This window comes from Filicampus tigris, chromosome 21 (genome assembly GCF_054856515.1).
Source record: "Filicampus tigris isolate MCC_2025a chromosome 21, RoL_Ftig_1.0, whole genome shotgun sequence".
Lineage (NCBI taxonomy): Eukaryota > Metazoa > Chordata > Actinopteri > Syngnathiformes > Syngnathidae > Filicampus > Filicampus tigris.
In genome coordinates this window covers 14,415,001-14,432,500 of record NC_141237.1, presented here as the reverse complement: position 1 = coordinate 14,432,500, position 17,500 = coordinate 14,415,001, and the positions used below count along the sequence as shown (strand labels likewise).

General features: G+C 39.6%; 1 protein-coding gene across 3 annotated transcripts in view; it reads left to right on the top strand.

The window, feature by feature from the left end:
* LOC147127737 (uncharacterized) overlaps positions 1-17,117 on the top strand; it is a 26,604-nt gene extending 9,487 nt beyond the window's left edge. Inside the window, exons 2-4 of one of the 3 annotated variants that reach the window (XM_086020388.1) lie at positions 8,410-8,721; positions 12,106-12,164; positions 16,268-16,829. In XM_086020388.1, coding sequence (XP_085876514.1) covers positions 8,410-8,721; positions 12,106-12,164; positions 16,268-16,399 — 503 coding nt within the window. In that variant the 3' untranslated portion in view covers positions 16,400-16,829. Of the gene's footprint in view, positions 1-8,409; positions 8,722-9,691; positions 10,546-12,105; positions 12,165-16,267 lie in introns of those variants that run through there. The other 2 variants (XR_015084180.1, XM_086020387.1) reach the window with 2 other exon arrangements.
* The last annotated feature ends 383 nt before the right edge of the window (positions 17,118-17,500 follow it).

Below are 17,500 nucleotides of genomic sequence, written 5' to 3'. Positions count from 1 at the left end.
GGGGGTGTGTGTGTGTGTGTGTGCTTTGTCTCATTACTGTTTGAGAAAAATGTAACCTTCTCTTGCTACCCCGTTTGTGTACATGTTGTCTAAGCGTTATTCCATCATGAAAAGTACTTGCCATGTCTTTCACGTGTACACATTGTCTAAGCGTTATCTTATTATGATGTGTTTGTGTGTGTGTGAGAAATTAACATACATATGTGAAAGCAAAGCACACCAAGCAAGTTGGCCTAATGATAAAAATCAAACACCTGAATAATAAAATGCATTATTATTCTTACACCATGGTAATGCAGTTTGCCAATAACACAATGCTGATTTTGAGAATGTAAACATGCATGAAAATTCATGAAACTTTGCACACATAGAAGGCCTGGTAAATTAATCAATAATTAATTATTCAATTGTGCAATCTTTCAAAGGTGGCTCGCTACCGCCCCCTAGAAAAGGTTTAAAAAATGGCCCCGGTTGTACACTTCACCAAAACAGAAAGAGACCTACAAAAAAGCCACTTGATGCCATATAATAAACCTAAGAGGAAGTCCGCCATTTTTAATTTACTTTAAAGTTTGGACTCACCTTGACTACAAAAGCTGCTGTAACTTTATCCACGTGATAATTTCGATAATTCAATTCAGATGAGTGAGCATCCCAATGTGTCAGTACCCCAACGTTGCCAGGGCTGCGAGGGCCCTTTATAGCTGCTTGCAGCTGTAGTTAGGGCCCGAGCAGCGAAAGCTGCAGACCCCATTGGTTTTGTCGAAATTATTATTATTATTATTATTATTATTATTATTATTTGTTATTTTTCTGACCAAATGATCGCATTTTTTGACCCCTAAACATGCACGAAAACTCACCAAACTTTGCAGTCTTGCGAAAAATTTGATATTTTAAAGTCGGCGTAAACAACGCAAAAGAAATGGCACTGTTGCACCACCTAGAGTAGGAAAACAAAATAGAATTCCAGCCCGTTTGACCTAGGCTACGAAAATTGGCAGGCACGTGTAGCACCCCGAGACGTACAAAAAAGTCCATTACAGCCATAGTCTAAAGTGTACAGGAAGTGAGCTATGAATTTTTGAATGTCCAATTTTGGATCATTTTTGCACGTTTACAGGGTGCATACTTTTGCACCCATGTCCCGGAGGATTATTCCAATTGACGTCAAACTTCGGATATATCATCTTAAGACCTGGGGCAAACGCTGGGAATTTTTTTTTGAGTTTTCGATAAACTATATGATGGGGAGGGCATTCAAATTTTGCGTAATTTTTTTCCTTCGCCATACAGGAGAAAAACCTTGATAACGCCTCTGCACATGCTAAAAAAAATCCCAAACTTCACCTGTATGTAAAGAGTCGCGACCTGAAGACATCTATATAATGATATTCCTTTATACATATAGCACCACCTAGTGGCAACAAAAATTGTCATCTTTTACATTTCTATTTACCGCACGGAGCCCGTTGAACGAATCAGACTGAAAATTTGTCGGAAAAGCCTCAAGACATTGATCTTGCTCCACGCCGAATATTGTGACTTTTCAGTGAAGGGCGTGGCCTTGACGGTGCCGCAAAATCTGATTATTCAACGTGACAATAAATACAGTTTTAACTTGACTCAGATCATCCAAATCTCTCGAAATGTTTCATATTTGATGATAGCCAAGAGCTGAAGACATCTACGAACTTATTTTTCATCGTAGTGGTAGCGCCACCTACTGGCTAAAGGAAATACATGTTTTTTTCTTTGATCTTTTTCTCCTCGCAGCTTAACCAGGTCGACCTCAGAATTGCTCGGAAGACTCTGTAGACCTTCCTGATGTTAAAATCCGATATTTGTGATTTTTTTGTGAAAAGCTGTTGCCATGGCAACACGCAGTTCGCCAAAGAAACAACGCTCATTCTGAGGGTCTGAACATGCTCGGAATCTCACGAAACTTTGCACATACATCAGGCCTGGCGAAATCATCAATATTTTTTTATTTTTTTGTGCGATTTGTAAGAAATGGCTCCCTAGCGCCCCTTAGAAATTTTTTTAAATTCAGTCCTGGTTGTACTTTTCACCTAGGTCGACGAAACTTTGGTGGTATGTGTAGCAGTTCAAGGCCTACAAAAAAGTCTCTTGGAGCCATATGCTAAACCAAACAGGAAGTCGGCCATTTTGAATTAAATTTAAAGTATGAATTTGCTCTGATTAAAATAGCCCCCGGAACTTGACCCACGTGATAATTTCTTCTAAAAATCTACTGACATTTGATAAAAGTCCAATCCTGAAGACATCTCCAAACTTATTTTTCATCGTATTGGTAGCGCCACCTACTGGCTATGGGAAGTACATGTTTTATTCTTTGATCCTTTTCTCCTCGCAAGTTAACCAGGTCGACCTCAGAATTGCTCGAAAGACTCTGCAGACCTTCCTGATGTTAAAATACGATATTTGTGATTTTTCGTAAAAAGCTGTCGCCATGGCAAGGGGCAGTTCGCAAATAAAACTACGCTGATTTTGACGGTCTAAACATGCATAAAATCTCACGAAACTTTGCACACACATCAGACCTGGTGAAATAATCTTTTTTTGTTGTTTTAAGTTGCAATTGTTTCAAAAATGGCTCACTAGCGCCCTCTAGATTTTTTTAAAAAATCAGCCCCGGTTGTACGTTTCACCTATATATCTACGAACATTTGGTGGTATATCTAACAGGTCAACACCTACAAAAATGTCTCTTGGAGCTATGTGCTAAACCTAACAGGAAGTCCGCCATTTTGAATTTACTTTACAATTCGGAATTACATTGACTTTTGACTTTAAAAGCAGCTGTAATGTGATCCACATGATAATGTCGTGTCAAAATTTCACACATTTGATGACAGTTTACACCTGAACACATCTACGAACTAACTTTTCATCGTAGTGGGAGCGCCACCTATTGTCTAGATGAAGTACATGTTTTATTCTTTCATGTTTCTCTCCTGGCAGGTTAGCCAGCTCTCCCTCATATTTGCTCGGAAGAGTGTTTAGGCCTTCATGATGTTAAAACACGAAGTTTGAGATTTTTTGCAAAAAGGTGTTGCCATGGTAATGCATTTTGCCAAGAACACAATGCTAATTTTGAGAATGTAAACATGCGCGGAAACTCATGAAACTTTGCACACATAGAAGGCCTGGTAAATTAATCAATAATTAATTATTCAATTGTGCAATCTTTCAAAGGATGGCTTGCTACCGCCCCCTAGAAAATGTTTAAAAAGTGGCCCCGGTTGCAAGCTTCACCAACATATACAAAGATTTGTGAGTATATAAAACAAAGAGAGACCTACAGAAAAGCCTCTTGGTACCTAAACCTAAGAGGAAGTCCGCCATTTTGAATTTACTTTAAAGTTTGGACTCACCTTGACTACAAAAGCAACTGTCTCACACTTTCACACGGGCTGTGATGAGTTGTGGGTACATCTTGAAAAATGTGTTGAGATTAGGGCTGTCAAGCGATTAAAACATTTAATCAAGTTAATCATACCTCTACTGTGTGATTAATCATGATTAATCACACAGTAGAGGTATGATTAACTTAATCATGATTAATCACATTTCCCTGGGACTGAATTAGTTCGCACTTTAGATAAAATCTGTCAAATGAAATATTAAAATTAACTTAAAATCTGTTCTAAGATAAGAGGTATTGTGTTTGAATGGGAAAAATACAAATACATAACAGAGTTATGTGTCTCAAGTAGTGTTTGGCATTGCCCACAATGAACTGCCAACTTAAGGAGCAGACAAGCACATACAATATACAATAGCTGGTGCTTCAAAGCACATAAACAACTTGTCTGATGTCTGTTAAATTGAACATTTCAAACAAATGCAGCATTTGCAATAATTGGCCTGAGGGCTGAATATAGTACCGGTATATGTCAAAACTGTGTCATAATACACAAAATAAATTGTCCTTTATCACACTTGTTCGTAAAAAAAAAAACAACAACTCTAAACTGTGTGTATAGTTGTTATGAAACATGTCAAGTCAGCCAGATAATATTCTATTTTTAACCAGCTGCTCAGGCAGACTAACTTGTTGACATTTTCAGACAACAGAGCGGACCTTTTCTTTTGAACAATGTGCCCTGCCAAAGAAAATAGTCTCTCACAGGGTACTGTTGTAGCAGGCGTGGCCAGATACTTTTGTGCAAGGTGGGCCTGCTTACTGTGGGCACCACTGTGTGCATACGACCACTGTAGAGGACATGAGTCAATACTGACACTGGGCTCTGCCTTGTACCCATCTAGTGTTTTGTCACTGGAAGGTGCGTCCTCATCAGAATCTGACTCCGACCCCATAAGTTCTGTAGGGCTGGGCGATATGACTGAAAAGTATATCACGATATAAGTGTTTCATATTGGTCAATATAAATATATATTGCATTTTTTTTCTTTTTTTTTAAATAATGACCCAAAGAAAAATTCATTTAGGTTATTTTATTTTAACATAATAAATAACCTTTAATAAGAGATCAATGTAATGAAAGAGTGAAATAAACTGGTCGATATAAAGATGAAATAAACTCCATTTTAAAGATAATGTGCTTAGAAGGGCTGAGGAATGTTTGAAAAACTGTCACAATCTAAGTATTTCATATCAGTCAATATTGATAATTATTGATTTCGTTTTAAACATTTTCTTTGAATAACAGTTAACTGTTTTTTGTACATCGTTATGTAGTGTAATGTGTAGTTTGTCCTCCATCAGTGCATTGTAAATGCTTATTTTAATTAGGTCTACCCCAAAGCAGATGGTGACACATATATTAGCCTTCATTCAATGTTCATCCAATGTAAGTGAACGAATACTCTCTTGCAGTGCATGCATCATCGTTGACCAACCGTCTTAGGACTACTTTATCTTTTTAGCGGACTCATTATTGCCATAGTCCGTTCATATTTTACTTGCTTGATTTTACCTTGAGTGCGATACCGGTGTCGGATAAGGCTAACTACTGCTAGCATGTCAAAGACAAGAACTCCTCTACTTGTACACCATGGCTCCATCCACGGGTTTTTAATAGGGTTATCATGCATAATATAATTCAATTGTAAGAGTTGTACTGAGTCGAGTGGTCATTTATTTGAGCAAAGTTACGGCGCTCGCTCGCTGGACGCGAGCATAGCGCACGGCCGCCGGACCCGCGAGCGTAGCGCACGGCCGCCGGCCCCCCAAGCGTAGCGCACGGCCGCCGGGCCCGCAAGCATGCTCCATTGAGTTAAGAGCTTCTTCCTCGTTGGTTTAAAAGCTGCTTCTTCTTAGGTTTAAATGCTTCTTCTTCATGTTTGGAGGCGGAAGCGCGCTGCCTACATCATGCACCATGCTGCGATCGTGTTTGTTTTTCTTTTTTTCTATCGAACGCTTTATCGAAGGCATTTTCTATTGGTATCGATCACGTGTCAATCATACATATCGATATCGAATTCTCGGCCCAGCCGATAAGAGAGCAGTCTTCTTCTTTGGTGGCTCAAATTCTGCATCTTCACTGCAGAGCTGGGATGCAGGTTCATCGGCTTCCAGCATCTCACTCAGCTTCTGCCACACACTTTTCCTCTCTGCTTTGGGTAGGCATCTTTTCGTTTATTGAGGTCCTCTGTAAATGCAGCTTTGAAGCGTGCGATGTAGGCAGGGTCAAGATATGTAATCTCCATTGTGCGCACGAGATGGCAGAGGGCAGGCAGGACCACAGAGCAGGACACATATTTCTCACCCCCCAAAAGTTCTGTTATGTACCTTCAAATTTACTTAAAAAAAAAGAACATTAGTATTGTATCGACAGCATTTTTTTTATGACAAACATCAATTCAGTGGACTAGCATAAAATATTTTTTAACATAATGTTGTGACAAATCACATTTTAAAAAATTAAAATCAATTCAGAGAGAATATAGAAATCAACAGGCTCGAGCAATGTCTCCAACCTTGCTATCCTGTCATATTCACTTGGGGTTAGCATGGCAAAAGTGTGTCTCTGGTGGGCCAGGGTTGCATTCAGGGGCTCTTTGTTGCGTTGGACACGTTTAATCATTTCTAGTGGGTACATCCCGTACAAGTGACTCTTCTGTAAGTCCATGGCGGGCTTGCTGAATTTTTAGCTCTGCTGCATTTGCAGGACTGTGTTTAAAATGCCCGACTATTTTACGGCACTTGGCTAAAGCACAGTAAAACCCACTGTCGCGGAGGGACACCGTGATAACCCGTTGTATCATGTGCGCGGCACACGGTAGGTGCTCAAATGGTAGACTCCTGGCTGCTGCCACCATATTTTGAGCACTATCTGTTCCTATGGTGGTAACTTTGTCTGTTATCCCCCACTCTTTTGCAACATCCAGAAACTGCAGAGCACATTTGTCGGCGAAATGTCTTTCATCTGTTTTCACTACACATAGAGCAAATGAGTGGAGCCGCCAGCTATCAATCAGGTGTGCCATTACACCGAGGTAGTTATGGTTGCTTACTGATGTCCAGTGGTCTCCTGTTAGTGCAACAAACGTAGCATTGGTCAGCATTTCACCTCAGGGACGTAAACATCCGCGTAGGGAGACTACGGGAACTAGTTGCGGTCAAACTTAGTTTTATGGTTAATCACAGCTGTTAACGCGTTATTGTTGACAGGCCTAGTTGAGATATTGACCTCTTGAGGAGAGTTGCGCTCAACAGTTTTCAATCTCCAAGCAAGGTAACCAGAGCCACTCTGGTAATCATAGAAATCTTCCTATGGATTACAGTAAACACAAAGTTAATATGGAACATTTGGAGAACGTACAGTTCTTGTGAGGTGTCACATCCTACAATGGCGGCAGACCAATGCCTTTTTTTTTTTTTTTAATGATTCCAGTACTCGTCCTGTCCAACACACGCTCAGTCACAAGCAACTTGTTTTCAAAACACAATTACAACGTCTGAAGTACTTACCAAAACAGTGTGATAAATGAAGAAATCCAAATGTCAAAAGCGTCGTTGACTTGACCACGATGCTGCGTGTGTCGACATGAACAGTATGTCGGTGGCTTTTATGGCCGGCAGTTTTACTTAAAGTGTACATCTGGCACCTGTGTATGGGCCTTTAAGGTTGATTTTTGACCCAACATAAAACATTACTGGTGTATAACCCAATATATAGTTAATTTAAACCAACAATTGGGTTAATTTATAAGAAATAACCCAGAATTTTGACCCAACACAAACAATCCAAAAATTTGGTTAATGAAATAACCCAACTGTTTTTAGAGTGTAAAGTCCATCATATCTTTCTTGTGTAGAAACTTTTAATAAAATATTGTGAAGCGACACAATGCGATTGCTTTGATTGAAAATCAATTTAGACAGACCTACATGTGAAAAAAGAATTCTAACAAATAACAATTTTATATTACTTTTCATATTACAATTTTTTTTCTGGTTAAAAAAAAAAAAAATCTGTCTAGTAGAAATTTTCCATCTACTCGCCAGTTGTTTGGTATGCCAAAAAGACCCTTTCAACCCCTGAACATGTCCATGGTTAATATATAAATAAAATATATTTGTAATAATGTAATTACAATCTTAAAATATTTAATTAACCAATGAGGTATAAAGGCAGTGCATTATATAAATTAAATATTATATTGAAACACGTTTTTGTAAAACATTTTATTAGCCCACAGTATCTAATCCTATCCTAGATGATGTAATGAGCCTCAATTTATTTTTCTAGTTATGTCCATTAAATATTTCATGTATGGTTTCAAAACACAAACCCATTGAATAAGAACAAGAAAAATAAAGCAATGGCATTCAAATTAAAATGATCAAGTTAATTAAAATACTGTACCTTCTCCCTCAACCAACAACAAAATTCTAGTGCTACTGGCTCACAGAGGGTGACACCACCCACTCAGAAGCAACCTACTGTCCAAGATGTCTTTCAACAGCATATGATGTACCCAAAGGACAGCAAAGATGCTAAAAGGCTCAACAGGGCAGTTGCAGAGTTTATCTGTATGGATCAAGTGCCAAAATATTCAGTAAAGGAAGCTATTAAAGTTATTGTTCCCAAAGTCTGTTTTAAAATAAAGGTTAAATATTAACATTTGAGTGTTTCACCTGTTTGCAAAAAGTATCGAAAAGTATCAAAGTACATATTGATATCTGTATTGAAACAGAAATTTGGTATCGTGACAACCCTACACGATTTGCGCCGTTGTAGACTGTTGTATTTTTATTGATTAATGAAACCCTTGCTTCAGGTCCCTGGGATTAACAGGGTAAAAAAGCTCCTCAAAAATAGTAATTTTGCTCCTCAAATGTCATTGTTTGGAAAAATTGCCCATCAAAGAAAAAAGGTTATTTCAAGCCTTGTTTTTTCTATTTGTGTCCTGCAGATGTCAGTGAAAAATATCTTCATCCCGAGCAACACATTAAAAAGGAGGAGGAGGAAAAGCCCTTTCACATTAAAAAGGAGGAGCAGGAGGAGGAGGAGAACAGATCACCACTGACCTTTGTCCCTTTAAAGATTGAAAATGAAGAAAAGATTGAGGAGGACAACGGGGCGGAGCCTGCAAAGAGCAGCTCAAGTCAACAAATGACAACAGAAGGTGATGCAGAACACTGGGGACCATCGCAAGCACAGACTGATAAGACATCATCACACTCTCATGATGATGATGATGATGATGATTATGAACAAGAGAGAGGTGATGTCACACTGATGAAAAATGCTGGGAATATTCTCAGTGTGGGAAATCGTTATGTTCAAAGTGGTCTTTAAAAGTGCACACAAGAACACACAGAGAAAACAAAATTTCCTGCTCAGTTTGTGGCCAAAGCTTCACTCATCCATCCATCCATTATCTGTACCGCTTCTCCTCACAAGGGTCGCGGGGCGTGCTGGAGCCTATCCCAGCTGTCTTTGGGCAGTAGGCGGGGGACACCCTGAACTGGTTGCCAGCCAATCGCAGGGCACACAGAGACAAACATCCGCACTCACAATCACACCTAGGGGCAATTTAGAGTATCCAATCAACTTACCATGCACGTTTTTTGGAATGTGGGAGGAAACCGGAGTGCCCGGAGAAAACCCACGCAGGCACGGGGAGAACATGCAAACTCCACACAGGGAGGCCGGAGCCGGGATCGAACCCACGACCTCTGAACTGTGAGGCGGACGTGCTAACCAGTCGACCACCGTGCCGCCAAAGCTTCACTCATAAATCAAATTTAAAAGGACATGCAAGAACACACAGTGGAGAAAAAACGGTTTCCTGTTCAGTTTGTGGAAAAAGCTTCTCTCGAAAGTCTCATTTAAAAACACACACAAGAACACACAGTGGAGAAAAACCTTTTTCCTGCTTAGATTGTGGCAAAAGCTTCTCTCAAAAATCACATTTAACTGAACATATAAAAACACACAGTGGAGAAAAACATTTTTCCTGTTTAAAATGTGGCAAAAGATTCTCCCTGAAGTCGAGTTTAAAACGACACACAAGAGCACACAGTGGAGAAAAACCTTTTTCCTGCTCAGTTTGTGGCAAAAGCTTCTCTGTAAAGTCAAGTTTAACAGAACACACAGTGGGAAGAAACCTTTCAGTTGCAGTGTGTGTGCTAAAAGATTCTCCACTAAACAGCATGTTGATAAACACGAGTGTTTTTTTTTTTTTTAAACAGAAAGTGATGCCGAACACTGGGGGCCATCACAAGCACAGAGTGATAACACATCTTTACACTCTCCTGATGATGACGATGATGGAAAAAGCTTCTTTCAAAAGTCAAATTTAACACAACACACAAGAACACACAGTGGAGAAAAAACGTTTTCCTGCTCAGATTGTGACAAAAGCTTCTCTCAAAAGTCACGTTTAAAACTACACACACGAACACACAATGGGGAAAACCCTAATCCTACTTAGATTGTGGCAAAAGCTTCTCTCAAAAATCAAATTTAACTGAATACATAACACACACACACACAGTGGGGAAAAACCCTTTTTCCTGCTTAGATTATGGCAAAAGCTTCTCTGTAAAGGCAAGTTTATAACGACACACAAGAATACACTGTGGAGAAAAACCTTTTTCCTGCTCAGTTTGTGGCAAAAGCTTCTCTCAAAAGTCAATTTTAACAGAACACACAGTGGGAAGAAACCTTTCAGTTGCAGTGTGTATGCTTAAAGATTCTCCACTAAACAGCATGTTGATAAACGAGTGTTTAAAAAAAAAAAAAAGAGAGAAATTGAATGAACTGACCCTTTGTGGTAAGCTGTAAAAGTAATATACAATGTGATGTATTGAATTGAAGACACAAAGAATCATTGTGTCTTTGTGATTTTAAAGTTAAAAAAAAAAAATCAAATATGTAAATGAAATCAGATTGTCAATTGTCTTTGCTTGTTACAACATTTGTGAACATTATGCGTTTCGGTTGTGTTTTTAATTGTACGTAATGGAAAATGAGTGAGAAAAAAACTGCTTATGAAATCCCAGTCCTTTTCCACAATCATCACTAAAATCACTTGTTCCACTTGCTCAACTGGCCTTTATTACACTATGTGAAAATGTGAAAAGAACAACAGAGCTAGAAGGTGAATTCGAAGAAGAACAAGAAAGAGAAAAGCAAGTAGTCCCAGTATCTCAATGGTTTTTGAAGGTCAACGCCAATCTGGCTGGCCTGGAGACCAGTTGGCGACTGGAGTCTGCACTTGTTGGCTTCTGGAGAATGAAAATGAAATGACAGTTGCTTAGGATTCTGGTAACAACTGTCGAATGGCGTGCGCCACGTCAGGTGAAGTGATGGTACAATTGGTTAAATGTAACGGGCTAAGCCATAGGAAAGGAATAAGACTGAAATTCCAAATTTGGACACCAGAGTTCGCCAGTGCAGGCCAAGCCTTAAGTAAAGGAGAGTTGCCAAAAGTTCAATGCAACAGTATAGATAAGAATGTGATATTCATTTCATCAATATTGCATTACAAGGATTATGACAAAGTGATGGAAAGCATAATATACTAAGACATATTATGCCACAAATGCCTTCGATTGAGTTTTACTCTTAAGACAACACAGTGTGATTACTGTTAAATCATTTTCTTTGAACAAATGTTGTAAATCAATAACAACATGAATGATTGTTTTACGTAAGAATAGAAATTGCTTGTAACAGCCGATAAAGAGATTTAGCCCATGTGTATTGACACTCTCAGAAGTATCACGTGCGTGAAGAAATGTAACCAATGTTATACATGTTCCTTACATGAGAGATGGAGTGTGGCAGTATTTGTACAAACATAATTTTTTATTATATCTTACTGCTTGAGCGTAAGAATGTAATATGTGTTTTGTAAAAGTTAAGTTGGTGAACCATGAGAGCGATCCTTGTAGAAGACTTGTTTTAAAAGCAAGTTGTATGAGTCGGCCCCACTGTTGTAAAGCAACTACCGGAAACAGTTGGCCAGCAGCCGAAGCACGAGGTTACAATTAACTTTGCGGAATTTGAAGTAAAAAAAGATGATGACTGGTGGAGAAAATCCTAATCGCAAGTCATGGGATGGGACTTTCAAAACTTAACTAAACTTAACTTAACAGAAGAACAGGGAAACACATGGCCATCAAATCATGTGGCCGGACTTTCCTGTTTGTTCATGATGACTTTGCTGAAAAGGTTATAAAAGCAAACATGCGTGTGGCCAATAGTGTGTGAAGACGCCCTTCAGAGAAGAAGAATCTTTGCCTTTTTCTAGTTTGCACTTTTTCGCTCTGTGAAAAGGATTTCTTCATTTTGGACACATCTAAATTGTAGCGATGATAAGGTAACTTAAGAAGAGACACGCTACTGCGCATACTGCGCAGCCTCTTAAATTCTTCGTTTTCCAAAATTAGCTTGTCAACAATTAGGCTTCGTGTTTTTCGGCATTGATCACCCTTGAAGTTCACCTAAACTAGACTTAACATTTTAACATTTAATCATCTAATACCCAATCATTTTCTCTCTATCTAAATCCTTACAATTTTATTGTTTATCCAAGATTGTAATTTTTGATGACGATGTTGTCTGGACTTTTGTAACAATTCCAACTTGTGTTTTACAGTAAGTATTCCCACCTACGGACCTCTGTCAAACGGAAATTCCCTCACCCGGAAAAACAACGTATGCATTACATTTTCTACTCCCATATTACATTAACGATCGATTCCTGACAACGGAAGTTCCGGTATGCAGAACCCGTATAATAGCGAAGCCCGCAGTAGCGCAAAATCAACCAGTCCCCCGCTCTATACTATGGAAAAACTTTGACCGCTCCGCCATCATTAGTTCAAACGAAAATTCCCTCACTCGGAAAATAAACGTATGCATTAAATTTTCTACTGCTATATTACATTAACGATTGATTCCTTACAATGAAGTTCCGGTATTGTATCCGGAACCCGGAAGCCATCGCAAAGCCTGCAGTAGCTCAAACTCAAGCAGTTCCCACTTGATACGATGGAAAAACTTTGAACGCTTCGCCATCATTGGATCAAAAACGGCGACATGTAAGTTACTTCTTTGGCATGCGTTTTGCTGAAATTGCAAAATATTTAAAATGTATTAATTTACATTTTCGTCTGTAGCTCATGGCGTCCAAACGAAGAAGAACGGTAATGACCGTGGAAGAGAGAGTGAAATGCATCCGATTAAGCGAAGCCGGACACAAAGTAAAAAAACATCCAGGAGACACTTGGGGTTGAAAAATCTCAAATCTACGAGACTTTGAAAAACAAGGAATCGATTCTGGCTCAGTACGATTCCAGCAGTTTGCCTGCTCAAAGGAAATTGCTTGTGGCTCGACGGACGAAGTACAGTGGCATAAATGAACGTGTCCTTTTGTATGCACAAGAATCACCAGACATTAGTGATGATCAACGGGACAGTTACTTGCAATTAACAACAAAACTGTGATACGCAGACAAACATTTTCATACAGCAAAGAATGAAGCCAACACAACAACTCAAAATAGATTCATTTTTTTCTAAGTCTGAGAAAAGTCAACATTAAAATACAGTACAGTTTACTCTAGTTAAGTACAGTACTGTACTGCGTTGGTGCTACAGTATATTTTTTCAACAGTATTCGGACCATGTTTGTTATACTGTACTGTATTTTGTTCATATACCTGTACTTTATAGTGCAGTTTTTATTTAATAAATATTTTATTCTTATTATATTGCTTGTGTTAACTTGTTATACATGTATTTTGTTAACATACTTGCACGTTTATACAGGACATGTACCATAGTCGTTTCCCACATAAGGATAACATTCCGTTATAAGGAAAGATTGGACAATGCAAATATGATTCCTTACTAGAAAATACTTACTGTGCATGATTACTGATTGTATTCCATGTAATGTGGGACTGATTATTAATCGATGATCAATGTTTGAATTATTACTCTTTATTATACTATCTTTGTCATTCTTATCATTTTATTATCATTTATATCCACTCAACCTTAATGTGGACGCATAGCCAACACCCCCATACCATCGGGGTCCGCCCATGGTGGCGGACGCCCATTTTTGGGACGGAGGACGTGAGATGACACGTTTTAAAAGGGGGCGGACTAAGCAAGGGTGGAGTTGGATTTTAGTCTGACCCACTAATCGACCCTCATGCGTGTTACGTAGTCACGAGGCGGCCAAAGTTTATCTCAACCTCCTCGGCGAAAGGCTCCTTTAGGTTTCGTTATAATCCCATGTCGGCACGAGTGACAAATGTCGCATTGCATCACGTGGCTGACGCATTGTGCTGTGAGACATCTGGGCGACAGGTCTGCAACACATGCCGCGCATACGTCACAAATTGTTGCTACATATATGACGCTGCACGCATTCTCTCTGGTCCATTATGTCACATGTTGCGATGACGTACAGTTTCCCCTGGCTTGGCCCAGCAATTTATTTGTTGCCACGGAGGAGAGGATCCACCATGCTGTTCGTTGATGCTGCAAAGCAAACTAGTTTGGCAGCGGCGTGGGTGTTATGTCACGTATGTGTGTGTACAGTACTGTAAAGAAGCTACACACGTATGTAACACCTTCACCGCCACCTTCCAGATCGTTTTCGCAATACGATAAAATTAGGGCTGACAAAATTAAAGCATTAACTCTGGAGATGAATTTAACGCACTAAAAAAAATTTACTCAGTTAACTCAGTTTTATTTACTTTCTGTAGCAGCTGACCTCTGCTCACTGTGCAGCCAAAGTTAGAGGAGAGTCAGTCGCAAAGTCTGACTTTTACGTAGTTTTACTTTAAAAAGTTGCTTGACGCCTCTTTGGAGAAAGCCAAAATAATTTGCACATCTTGCAAAGCCAAATTCAAATACCATATTAGTTGTACGTCTTTGGTGTATTGTTCAACAGAAGGCTATTAGAACAGTCTTTGAATCGAAATATACTTTTTTTTTTTTTCCATATTAATTCCAAGATTTTACTCAAGTAAATATTGGTTCCAAGCTTCGTAAAAAAATTGCAGTTGAAAAATGTGATTAATCGCAATCAATTAGGGGAAAATGTTGCGATTAATTAGTTTAAAAAAATTAATCGCTTAACAGCACTAAATTAAATGAATCATCTCGTCATCTAGGTCCCTTTGCTGCAGCAGGCACGATATCCATTGTTGTCGCTGCCCTTTTGATCGTTGCTCGGCAGTAAAAATTGCGACCAAAATTGGCCATAAAGGGCAGAGGAAATTCCGCCCTGCGGTGTTTTGTCAGTAGCCGTAGACTCCCCCCCTGGAATTAAACTGGAACACATTTTCAAAACAACGCGTGTGGGTTGCGCGCGAGTATAAAGTCAAACTGCGCGCACCACTGCCGCAATGGCGGGCTCGCGGATGTCGCCCGCAGGAGCATAAAGAAGCCTGAAATAGGCAAATGACAAAAAATGCCTCTGAACGCTTCAAACGCGCCACTAGTTACCCAACTACGCGTATTTACTTGTTTGTGACCCTCAAAAGTTGTTCTACCTTTTCCGTAGGCCGTGGTATGGCAGGTTCCAATTCAAGGTCCAGTTCATGCACTTCTGGCGTCATCCCTACTAAATCAACCGACACGGCAGGACAGTGTTTCGTTGCGTCTTTTTTGAAGTTGGACAACCTCTCTCTAATTCACCTCTCTCTCTCTTTCATATATTTGTCCAGAAATAAGTTTGCATATATCATGTTGTATTTATTATTTTTCAATCCCAAAATGATTATATAAAAATGAAAATATCAATTGGCAACTAAATCATATTGTCGCTGTCCTGTGAAAAACACTTATCTCCAATTATGGAATTAAAAAAAAAATGTTCACTTTAATGTGACGCGGAAACATGATTCATGTGAAAATAAAATGGAAAAAATGGTGTGTGTTTCACATGACAGCGACGATATGTTACACTTGCATTGGGAGCCCCAGCGGGAACACTGTGCACTGCGCACGTTCGGTTTGCATGGAGGGGAGAAGAAAAGGAAGGAGAAGAAGAATGAGACGAGAGGAAGAAGGAGCGCTGGCGTTTGACCACAGGAAATTTGAAACTTGAATGCTGTGTCCGCTTCATTCGAGGGAGAGCTTTTGCTTGGTAGAAGACGACTGGCAAAACAAACAAAAATAAAAGCGTTCAACATCGCAAGTGGCCGACGCTCGTCTCCGTTCAGACCGAACGTGTGCAGTGCGCAGCGTTCCCGCCAGGGCTCGCAATGGAAGTAAGTACGCGCAGCTGGGTAACTACTACTGGCGCTTTTGAAGCATGTTTGAAGCATGTCCACAGCGGATTTGAATAGTAAATTAGCAAGTTAATGAGCTTTAAATAAACCTATTCCGTTAGCATCTTTCCCAGGTCGCGGACGGAGTGGCAGAAAAGGGTCAAGTGCCCAGATCTATTTAATATCAACTTTTGCTGTTGTAATGCTTTGACTTTAGTGTGGTTAGTACACCAATCATAGATGCAGTCATGCTAATAAATTTTTAAAGCGGCTTAAATGCAATACGAAGACAGTAAGTATGAAATCACTTAAACTCACTGCATTGTGTCATGCATATACGAGGCCAGTAGCACTTTTGACAGGGTCACCACTCAAAAAGGTGCAATGTCTGACCCCCAAAAAATGCATCAGTAGGTGAATTTGCTTGTGCCAAACAGTAAGTAGTAATCTTAACTCATCCTAATAAACTTAATGATAAATATTAACTATAATACCATGTGTTTGTCTTCTCGTGTCTTGCAGACATCAGTGAATGTTTTCATCCTCAGATTAAAGAGGAAGAGGAAGACAAAGAGATCCCCCACTTTCAAGTGGAAGAGGAACAGCAGTCCCCTTATGTTAAAAAAGAGGAGGCACGAGAGCACCCCTGCATGAAAGTGGAGAGTAAAGAGCCCCCCTCTATCAAAGACAAGGAGGAACAGGATATCTTCAAGTTGCCTTCAACTAATGTATCTTTGAAGAGTGAAGATGCAAGTCAAAGTGAGGCTCTCAGATGGGCGGAGCCTCCAAGCTGCAATTCATGTCAACACATAACAGAAGATGGAGACCACTGGGGAGGATCGCAAGGAGACGGACAAAGTTTCTCTCAGAAGGGAGATTTAATAAGACACACCAGAACCAACGCTGGCGAGAAACCTTTTGCCTGTTCAGATTGTAGCCAAAGATTCTCAAAGAAGGGGAACTTAAATCATCACAGAAGAACTCACACTGGTGAGAAACCTTTTGCCTGTTCAGAATGTGGCCAAAGGTTCTGTCATATGGGAAACCTTACTAAACACACAAGAATACACACTGGTGAGAAGCCCTTTTCCTGTGAGGTTTGTGGCAAAAGTTTCTCTCAGAAGGGACATTTAATACGTCATACAAGAGCCCACACTGGTGAGAAACCTTTTGGCTGCTCAGTTTGTGGCCAAGGCTTCTCACGGAAGGATAAGGTCAAGAGACACAAGTGTGCTGGTGACAACCGCAATAAGAAGCCTTAAAGGGAAAGTCAACACAAACATATTTGTTTCAAGAATATGTTCCCAGAATATAAGTTTAGCAGCAAAATGCACTAGTTTTTAGCCATCTCTGGGGCCATTTTGTCTTATGTCAACTGAAAATGACATCACAACTGCTCACAACGACCAATCACGGCTGACCTGTTTTCTGAATCTGAGCCGTGATTGGTTGTTGTGAGCAGTCGTGATGTCCTTTTCAGTCGACAGAAGACAAAATGGCCGCTCCCAGAGATGGCTGAAAACGAGTGTATGAACATTTATTCCACAAACGCAATATTTATCAGAATGCCTTGTTTCAACTAGTGGGCTTGCATAGAACATATTCTTGAAAAAAATGTTTGCGTTGACTTCCCCTTTAAACGTCAGGGTGCAAAGATTTTTCAAAGTCTGTTAAAATGTATATTCTCGCTGGTAATAAGCTTTGTAATACATACACGTCACATCCTGCAAGTTGTCAACTACAGAGCAATTAAAA